The 9,447-nt window shown below is 59.0% G+C and overlaps 1 protein-coding gene across 1 annotated transcript; it reads left to right on the top strand.

The window, feature by feature from the left end:
* The first annotated feature begins 4,265 nt into the window (after positions 1-4,265).
* ZIC2 (Zic family member 2) lies at positions 4,266-8,941 on the top strand. Its single transcript, XM_064504404.1, has 3 exons — positions 4,266-5,291; positions 6,949-7,112; positions 7,305-8,941. The coding sequence occupies exons 1-3, from the start codon at positions 4,283-4,285 to the stop codon at positions 7,587-7,589; spliced, it is 1,458 nt and encodes a 485-aa protein (XP_064360474.1). The 5' UTR covers positions 4,266-4,282; the 3' UTR covers positions 7,590-8,941.
* Positions 8,942-9,447: the final 506 nt, after the last annotated feature.

Raw genomic sequence — 9,447 nt, 5'->3', positions numbered from 1 at the left:
CTCTGCCTTCCCCGGGGAGGGCCAGAGCCGCATTTGGGGAGGGGACAGAGCCGCGATTGGGGGGGCAGGTCCCCACCTCCCTCCGGCCCCTGCTCGGCGCTCGCCTCCCCGCCGCGGGCGCGCACGGGCAGCGCGGGGGCGCAGGTAGCGCGCCCGCCTCCCGGCGACGCGGAGCAGCCCGGCAGCGCCGCCGCCTCCCGGGGAGAGGCGCTGGCAGGCGAAGGGGGTGCGGAGAGCCCAGGGGAAGAAAAACGACAAAAAAGCAGCAAAAAAGAGGTTGCTCTTGCCCCACCCCCCACTCCCTCCGCATCAGCAGCCGGTGCGGGTAAGAGCAGAGCAATTTTAGGGCAAATTTCGGAGAACTTACGGCGAGGGCGACGCTTTCTCAGGAGAGCTGGCGTTTGCTCTGCGGGTCCGGCGCCTCCAGAAACCTGTTGAAAAACTCACTGCACTAAAACAGTTCAGCAGCGGCTCGGGGGGACCGCCTGCCTCCCCCGCAGATGCGGCTGCGCTGCGCTGCCGGCGGCCCCGCGAGCGAGGGCCAAGCGCGGGGCCGGCTCGCCCGCTGCCCCCTCTCTCCTCTCCCCTCGCCCCTCTCCCTTCCCGTCTTGCCCTGTGACACGGGGAAAGGGGGTCTGCGGCTGGGGGGGATGAAGCGCCTCTGCGGAGGGACGGCGCCGTGGCTTTGAACTTGGCTCCGCTGCTCTGCTCCCCGCCGAGCGGCAGGGCCGGAGCCCGCGGAGGGTCGCGGGGAGCCGCGGCGGGGACGAGCCGGTGCCCCCAAAGCGTCCCGGTGCCGGCGGCGCGGAGCGGGCGGGCGGCGGCCTGAGGGGAGGGAGACAGAGAGAGAGAGAGAGAGAGAGAGAGAGAGAGAGAAAGAGAGAAAGAAAGAGAGAAAGAAAGAAAGAAAGAGAGAAAGAAAGAAAGAAAGAAAGAAAGAAAGAAAGAAAGAAGTTGGAGGCAGGAAGGAAAGAAGAAAAGAAAGGAAGTAAGGAGTCAAAGAGGCAAGGAAAGAAGGAAGGAAGGAGAAAGGAGGAGGGAAGGAAGGAAGGAAAGAATGAAGGAGGAGGAAAAGAGAGAAAGAAAGAGAAAGAAAGAGAGGATGAAAGAGAAAGAAAGAAGAAAGAGAAAGAGAAAAAAAAAGAGAAAAAGAAAAGGAAAGAAAAAGCAAAAGAGGGAAAGGAAAGGAAAGGAAAGGAAAGGAAAGGAAAGGAAAGGAAAGGAAAGGAAAGGAAAGGAAAGGAAAGGAAAGGAAAGGAAGACGAAAGGAAAGGAAAGGAGGAAAGAAAGACGAATGGAAAAGACGGGGGCAAGTATTTATATTAACATTTCTCCTCCCTCCTTTTTTTTTTTTTTTTGAACGTATTTTTACCTGAGAATTTTTCCTGGACATTTTGGTCTCCTTGCTAACCTCAGCTCCAGTAACATCTTTTTTTTTATTTTTTAATTTTTCCGTCGGGGGAAGGAAAAAGTGGCTAATTGCATGTAGAAATTTTCACTTATCTGGAGGCAGACGGTGCAGAAGACCAAGCTTTCTTCTCCAAGTTGGGCGCTCTCAGTTCCCAGCAGCCGTCCGGGCACCTCTCAGCCCTCCGCCTCTGCAACCTTTCAGGGAAGGAAAAACAGAATTTGTTCGCGGCCGGTGCCCGGGACCCCGGGGGGTCAGGACAAGGACAGCATATGCTCGAAAGCTGCAGCCTGGGAAGAGGATATGTGGGGAGCAGACACTCCTGCCTGGAGAGACGGGACCAAGTGACGGCGTGGGGAAGAGGAAAGGGCTGTTGGCATCAGAGGTGGAGGTCTGCATTAATATTCAGTGTATCCTCTAATGCTCGTTTCGGGCGAGAAGGAACCTCACTTTTCCACAGATTAAATCCTTGCCTTCTTCAAAGAGTAGTGAACGGTAGTGGCACATTTCACCTACTTTCGGGACAGGCTTTGAAACGTTTTAACTATTTAGTGACAGCGCTTGGGAAATATTTAAACAGCCTTAGATTGTCGTCAGTGATACCTTTTCCTACCTTCCATTCATCCATCTATCCATCTATCCATCTTTCTATGCATGCATCCATCTATCTATCCATCCATCCATCTATCCATCCATCTATCCATCTATCTATGGCTGTAAGAGCCTCTCCCGGCGCAGGTCCCGCCTCGGAGGGTGCCTGCGCCCGGTGCGGGGTTTAACGCCGTGAGGAGCCACAGGCACGTCGCCGGGCGAATCCAGTCCGCCTCCGAAAAAAGGCCGGGCAAACCAGGGAAAATCCTACATTTTGGGGGTTTCTTCTCCGCCAAGTGCAGAGCCGGTCAGCATCTCAACGCGAGATTCGGTGCGGGAAGGTTAATGCTGCAAACGCTACGTCGCGTTTTGTTCTTTATTTTTTAAAGCCTTATTTATTGGTTACTTACTGGCCCCACAATGATTATTTTTCAGCCACTGCAAAACAAACCGAAGCTGGGGCCAGACATGTATTTACCGGAGGGGGAGGGGAAGCAGACTTGTTTGCTCTGTGTGTGTGTGTGTGTGTGTGTGTGTGCGCTGTATGCTTTTTTATTCCTGCCATGTAAGAATCCGGTTTCCAAATAACAATGGCAGGGTGGGGTTTTTTTGGTTTTTGTTTTTCTTTCTTTTTTAAAGAAAGGGAAGAGGCGAGGAAAGCTCCCGAAGCATCTGCTCCCAGATGCACGCCCAGCACACGCAGACCCGCTCCTCCGCTCCCGCACAAGTGGTTTAAAAGACCAAACAAGCCGGGCGGCGGGTTTCTCTTCTGTTTTGATTCTCTTTTATTTTTCTCCAGCCGTAGTAGCACCGCCGGCGTGACTTTTATTTGCTTTCCCCCTCCGTCCCTTTATCGATCATGTGCTTAATTTGCTTTGGCCGAAAAGGGGGAAGGGGCCGCAGGATGGGCAAGTTCCTCCCGCCCTTCCACCACCTCCTAAAAAAAACCCCCCACACAAACACACACACACACACACGCACACACACACGCATACACACGCACAGACCCCTGTTTATGTTTGCGGCCCCTCGCTTTGTTTGTTTGCCTCCCAAGGCAGGATCGCATGGCCAAGCGCACATCGATATTTTCCGTGCGTGTGGCTCGCCGCGGCCCCCCCCCCGCCCCCTTTCTGCCCCTGGGGGGGGGCGGACACCCCCCCCCAATAAATAAATAAATAAATAAATACGCAGGGAAGCGGGAGCGGCGCGGGGAGGCGGAGCGCGGCGGGGGCTGCGCGGCTCCGCTCCGCTCCGCGCGGCGGGCGGGGGGAGGCGGCGGCGGCGGCGTCGGGGCGGGCGGCGTCCGGGCGCGGCGCGGCGCGATTAGCCGCTGCGCGGGGGCGCCCGGATGGACGGGGCGGCCCGGGCCAATGAGCGGCGCGGGCAGAGGGACCGGGCGGCTGTAAAAGGGGGCGGTGGGAGCGGAGCGGCCAGTGCGGGCGGAGAGGGAGGCGGGAGGCTGGGCAGGGAGGGAGGGAGGAAGGGAAGGGGGAAAAAAAGAGGAAAAAGAAAAAACCCCAGCGAGGGGAGGGAGGGGTGAGGGGAGGGGAGCAAAATAAAAAGCAGCCGCCTCAGCGTCGCCCACCGAAATAAACAGCGGAGCGAGAGAGGAGAGCCGGCAGCGAGCAGGCGCGGGCGGAGGGCTGCGACTCCGCGGCCCCGCTCCGCGCTGCTCCGCGCCGCTGCGCGGCCCCTTTCCCGCCCCCTGCCTCCCCTCCCCACCCCCCACCGCCGCCCTTATTGTTTTTAATCCGCCTTTCGGACCCCCTCCCCCCCCGCGGTCCCTTTTGCTCCGTGGGAACCGGCGGCTGCAAGTTTCCTCCGCGAGAGCCGCCGCTGCTGCCGGCGGAGGAGAAAACGGGAGCGGGGCCGCGGCGGCGGGGGGCCCGAGGCGGCGGGGAGGGCCGCGGCCGGCGGCGGTGACACCTCGGCGGCGGCGGGGGGGCGGTGCGTGTGCGTGTGTGTGCGGGTGTGTGTGTGTGCGTGTGCGCGTTGCAGGGACCGGCCAGCCCAGGCTCGCCCCCCCGCGCGGTCCCCGCCGCCAGCCCCGTCCCTCCCCTGCTCCCCCTCCCCTCGCTGCCCGCCCCCGCCGCAGCTCCTTTAATACACTTTGGTTCTCGGCTCGCCTTTGGACTCTGCTCTGCCCGGCTCCGGCTCCGGCGGCGGCGGCGCAGCGCAGGCGGGGGACGCGCGGCGCCCGCAGCCGCTGCTGCCCGCGGGAAGCGGCGCGGCGGCCCCGGCCCCGGCCCCGGCCCCGGCCCCGGCCCCGGCCCCGGCGCGGCGATGCTGCTGGACGCCGGCCCGCAGTTCCCGGCCCTCGGCGTGGGCAGCTTCGCGCGGCACCACCACCCGGCCGCGGCCGAGATGCAGGAGCGGGAGCTGAGCCTGGCGGCGCAGAACAGCTTCGTGGACTCGGCGGCGGCCGCCGCGCACATGGGCGCCTTCAAGCTCAACGCGGGCGCGCACGACCTGTCGCCGGGGCAGAGCTCGGCGTTCACGTCGCAGGCGCCCGGCTACCCCGCGGCCGCGCTGGGGCCGCACGCCGCGCACGTCGGCTCCTACTCCGGGGCGCCCTTCAACTCGCCGCGGGACTTCTTGTTCCGCAGCCGCGGCTTCGGCGACGCGTCGCCGGCCGGCGGGCAGCACGGGCTCTTCGGCGCGGCGGCGGGCGGCCTGCACCACCCGCACTCGGAGGCGCAGGGCCACCTGCTCTTCCCGGGCATCCACGAGCAGCACGGCCCGCACGCCTCGCAAAACGTCCTCAACGGGCAGATGCGGCTCGGGCTGCCCGGCGAGGTGTTCGCCCGCTCGGAGCAGTACCGGCAGGTCTCCAGCCCCAGGACTGACCCCTACGCGGCGGCCCAGCTGCACAACCAGTACGGCCCCATGAATATGAACATGGGCATGAACATGGCAGCCCACCACCACCACCACCCCGGTGCCTTTTTCCGCTACATGCGGCAGCAGTGCATCAAGCAGGAGCTCATCTGCAAGTGGATCGACCCCGAGCAGCTGAACAACCCCAAAAAAAGTTGCAATAAAACTTTCAGCACCATGCACGAGCTGGTCACCCACGTCTCGGTGGAGCACGTTGGGGGGCCCGAGCAGAGCAACCACGTCTGCTACTGGGAGGAGTGTCCCCGCGAAGGCAAGCCCTTCAAGGCGAAATACAAACTGGTCAACCACATCCGCGTGCACACGGGAGAGAAGCCCTTCCCCTGCCCCTTCCCCGGCTGCGGGAAAGTTTTCGCCCGGTCGGAAAACCTCAAGATCCACAAAAGGACGCACACAGGTAACTCGGGTCGCTCTCGGCAGCCCTGCGCCGGGGCCGCGGGCCGCGTGTGCGCGGCGAGCAGGCACGGGGAGAAGGAGGCGCAAAATTGCACGGGTCGTAGCAGGAGGATCTCCCTCCTTTAAGACTGCTTCCCGGTACCAAGCCTCCCGGCTTCATCCCACGGCCGCGTTTGTTTTGGTTTCTCCCCCCCACCCCCCGCCCGGCCCATACCCCGGTTTCGGAGGGACGTTTTTACCGCTTGCTTCCAATCCGCGCGACGAGCGGCGCGGAAACGTGCCGGGGCTGCGCCGAGCTCCCTCCCCAGCGATGCGCAGTAAAAGGCGAAATAAATCCCGTGGCGCTGGGGAAGCACGGAAAGGCGTACGGATACCTCAAGTGCATTCATTATACGTGCGCGATGCACAGCGTGTTTACATGCAACTTCAGGGCTTGCGTGCAGGCGTCTCGTATACGCGCACCGAGAGGGAGAGAAACTCCGCAGATACACATAAAAATCCTTTATTCGCCCACGAGCTCGTAGGAAGTGGCAAAACGTTCCTTCCTGGGAATGCTTTCCATTAAATTTAAATGGTGTGAGCAAGGCAATAAAATTTTCTCATTTAAAAAAAAAGTGTTTTTAAAGTCTCACTTGAGGTGATTTAAGGCGGTTTTGCAACAGTTTATTAAATTATGTAATAGGTAACAGAGGATTTGAGGTTCAGAAACTTGCACAAAAATCCGGTGAAATGTGGGGAAAGGACCCGAAGCTTCCTGGTGGAAAATCGCGTGAGCTGAGCAGTAGCAAAATAAACGCATCCTTCTGCTTCATATATTATTCATTTACTACTACTCGCAGCCAGAATCGTGCCAGACTATTTCATAAAAGACAGCCAAATATTTTAGCAACTCCGACTCTAAATATTTACTCGGATAAGGGTAAAATCTACAGGCCTATTGTTTTCCTAAGTGCTAAGAACGACGCTAGGTGCGAGACGAGCTTTAACAAGGTTTAAAATTTGAGAAATGTATTTGCATGAGATGCCCGCACTCAAGTCATTGTGTCTGAGCGGATGTCTTTAAGAAACAATTTAGGTGCTAATGGAATTTAATGTTAAATGGTTCCCCCTCCAAATGGGGGGATGTTGAGTTCTCACCTCCAAATTGCTCCGCAGCGTTTGGAGTTCTGGCAGCCGGGTGAGGAATCCGTATGAAAATTAAATGAAGTATTTTACAGACGTTTAGTTTTCCCAGCGGATGTGTGTTTATCTCGAATATCCATACTTGAAACAATCTGCCCGGCCTTAAATCTGTTGTTAATGGTTTACAGTTTAACAGGATATTGGATTTGGTACCGAGGCAAAACATCTCGACTTTTTTTTTTCCGACTTTTTTTTTTTTTTTTAATCTTTTTGCTCCTTCCATTTTTAGCGGCTCTCGGAGCCGGGAGCGTGTCAGCGCCGGTGGAAACAGGACAAAAATGTCTTAGCAAGCCGGGGGGGCCGAAACGGCGCGTGGCCGCGGTGCGAGCGGCCTCCCGCCTTGCGGGGACGGGGAGGAAAAAATAAAATAAAATAAAACAGAATAGAATAAAATAAAATTAAAAAAAAGAGGGGGGGAAGCGAGGGGCGGCGGCCGGGGGGCGCGGCGGCCGCGCTCAGCCCGCGCTGTCTTGCAGGGGAGAAGCCCTTCCAGTGCGAGTTCGAGGGCTGCGACCGGCGCTTCGCCAACAGCAGCGACCGCAAGAAGCACATGCACGTCCACACCTCGGACAAGCCCTACTTGTGCAAGATGTGCGACAAGTCCTACACGCACCCCAGCTCGCTGCGCAAGCACATGAAGGTACCCGGCGCCGCAGCCGGCGGCGGCAGGCGGGGGGGCGGCCGCCCCGCGCCGGGCGCCCCGTCGGGGCGGCGGGCGGCGGGCGCGGGGCCGGCGGGCGGCGGGCGGCGGCGGCGGGCGGCGGGCCGGGCCGGCGGCCGCGGCGGCCTCCCCGCGCCCCCTCCACCGGGCCGTGTTGCCTTTGCCCCCCAGGTGCACGAGTCGTCCCCGCAAGGCTCCGAGTCGTCCCCGGCCGCCAGCTCCGGCTACGAGTCCTCCACGCCGCCGGGGCTGGTGTCGCCCAGCGCCGAGCCGCAGAGCTCCAGCACCCTCTCGCCGGCGGCGGCGGCGGCGGCGGCGGCAGCGGCGGCGGCGGCGGCGGCCGTGTCCGCCGTGCACCGGGGCGGCGGCGGCGGCGGCGGCGGCAGCGGCGGCGGCAGCGGCGGCGGCGGCGGCCACAGCGGCCTCTCCTCCAACTTCAACGAGTGGTACGTGTAGGGCCGCCGCACCGCTCCGCACGGCCCCGCGCCGCGCCGTCCCGCCGCCGAGCCGCGGGAGGAGGAGGAGGAGGAGGAGGAAGGAGGAGGGAGCGAGGCGCGCCGCCGGCCGCGCCTGCTCGCCGGAGCGCAGCGGTGGCGAAGCAGGACGGGGCCGAGGGGGGCTGTTTTTCCGCCCCCTGCCTCCCCCAGGTTCGGGCTCTCCTTGTTGTTGCTTTTTTTGTACTATCGTTATCATTATTTTTGGAAACGTTTTTAACTGGCAAGAAAACACGCTTCTTTTCTACAAAAGTACCTGCTGAAAAATAATAATAAAAAAAAAGAACAAGTCGATAAACAGCGGAACGGCAAGGAGGAAAACAACCCGACCAAAAAAAAAAAAAAAAACCCACAGAAAAGAACAGAAAACCCACCCCGCACCCAGCAGCCAACAGCTCCTCGAGCCGGCGGAAAGCGACTCTCCCTCCAGAGCCTCCAGACAAAAGATCAGAGACTCAGACTCCTGCGGCCCCTGCGCCTCCCCGCCCGGAGCAGCCCGCGCCCCCCGGCCCCGCGGACTGTGTACATAGCGGAGCCCCCCGGCCTCCGCCGAGGTGGGCAGCCAGGTTGTGTCGGGGTCTTGGTGTATAGAAGTTCGTCCCGTTTGTAAGCTGCGGATTGCTCCCCTTCTTCTTTTCATTTTTTTCTTTCTTTTTTTCCCTCTTCCTCCCTCCCCGAAAAAGTGATGGACTTTTTTTTATCCTCTTCCTCCCCCACCGTCCCTCTCCCTTCCTTTTTTTTTTTTTTTTAGTTCGCCCCTTAAGGAAAAGTAACGTGGAAGAAAAAAAATGGTTTCTTTTGTAATTGTGATATATTGAATATTGTGTTCCTTTTTAAGAGGCAACTTGATTGTAAACTGCATTTCAACTATAGACTGGGAAGAAATACCGTGCCAAAGTCTCCATTCTGTTACTCACACACACACATCCCCCAACAACGCTTGTGAATGTATTTTTTCTGTTAGCTGGGTTTACATGTGATGTTTTAGTGCTTTTGCAAGTTCAATTTGTTAGTTCCTGTTCGGAAGATTGTGAGGAAAAATAAACGTCGTGCCGTTAGCTTTTTCCGTAATAACACCCTTCCTCCTGTAAATACCTGTTACCATATTTATCCATTTGTAATTAAATTATGGTATTAACTTGCTACAGAGGAAACAGTATTTATAAAGAATGTTTCTTAACTATAAATATGTACAATTGTGAGCATAAACTGTTTCAGATTTTTTATTTGAAGGTTTAAGTGGTTTCATCATTTCTTGTGATATGTTTTGAGAGTAATGCATACAGAAATATAATAAAACGTGTCGAAACTGCACGGGCTGCTTCCTTTTTACGCCAGCGGCGCGCGGAGACGCGGTGCAACGCGCGGGGGACCCAGCGCAGGGCGCAGAACAACTGGGTTTTCCGAAATCCGTCGGCCCCGGGAGCACGAAGGCCTCTTGCCACGGCCCCCGCATCTGTGCAGGTCGGGGAGAGGGTAACGTTTTGGGAAGGCTCCGCGCTAAAAGGGGGCGAGCCAGGACCCCGGGAGAAGGCGCTGCTGCTGCTGCTGCCGCCTTTCCCACGGCGGCCGCGGCCTCCCCGTGGTTTTGCAGCCCCCGCGCGCGCCCTGACGACGTGTGATAGCTCAATTTTCCCTCCGAACTTGTTTCTTAAAAAAAAAAAAATCAGAGTGTGATTTTTAGCTCTCGGGTGTGTTCGGCGAGGGGTCGGCCAGGCCCAGCCGGGGAAGGGGCCATCGGGGCCGTCGGGGGAGCCGGCGGTGGCACGTTTCGGGCGGGCCGGGGGCAGCTTTCCAGGCACCCCGCCGCACTGGGACAC

The sequence above is a fragment of the Dromaius novaehollandiae genome, chromosome 1, assembly GCF_036370855.1.
Source record: "Dromaius novaehollandiae isolate bDroNov1 chromosome 1, bDroNov1.hap1, whole genome shotgun sequence".
Taxonomy (NCBI): domain Eukaryota; kingdom Metazoa; phylum Chordata; class Aves; order Casuariiformes; family Dromaiidae; genus Dromaius; species Dromaius novaehollandiae.
This window is presented reverse-complemented; position numbering and strand designations above follow the sequence as displayed.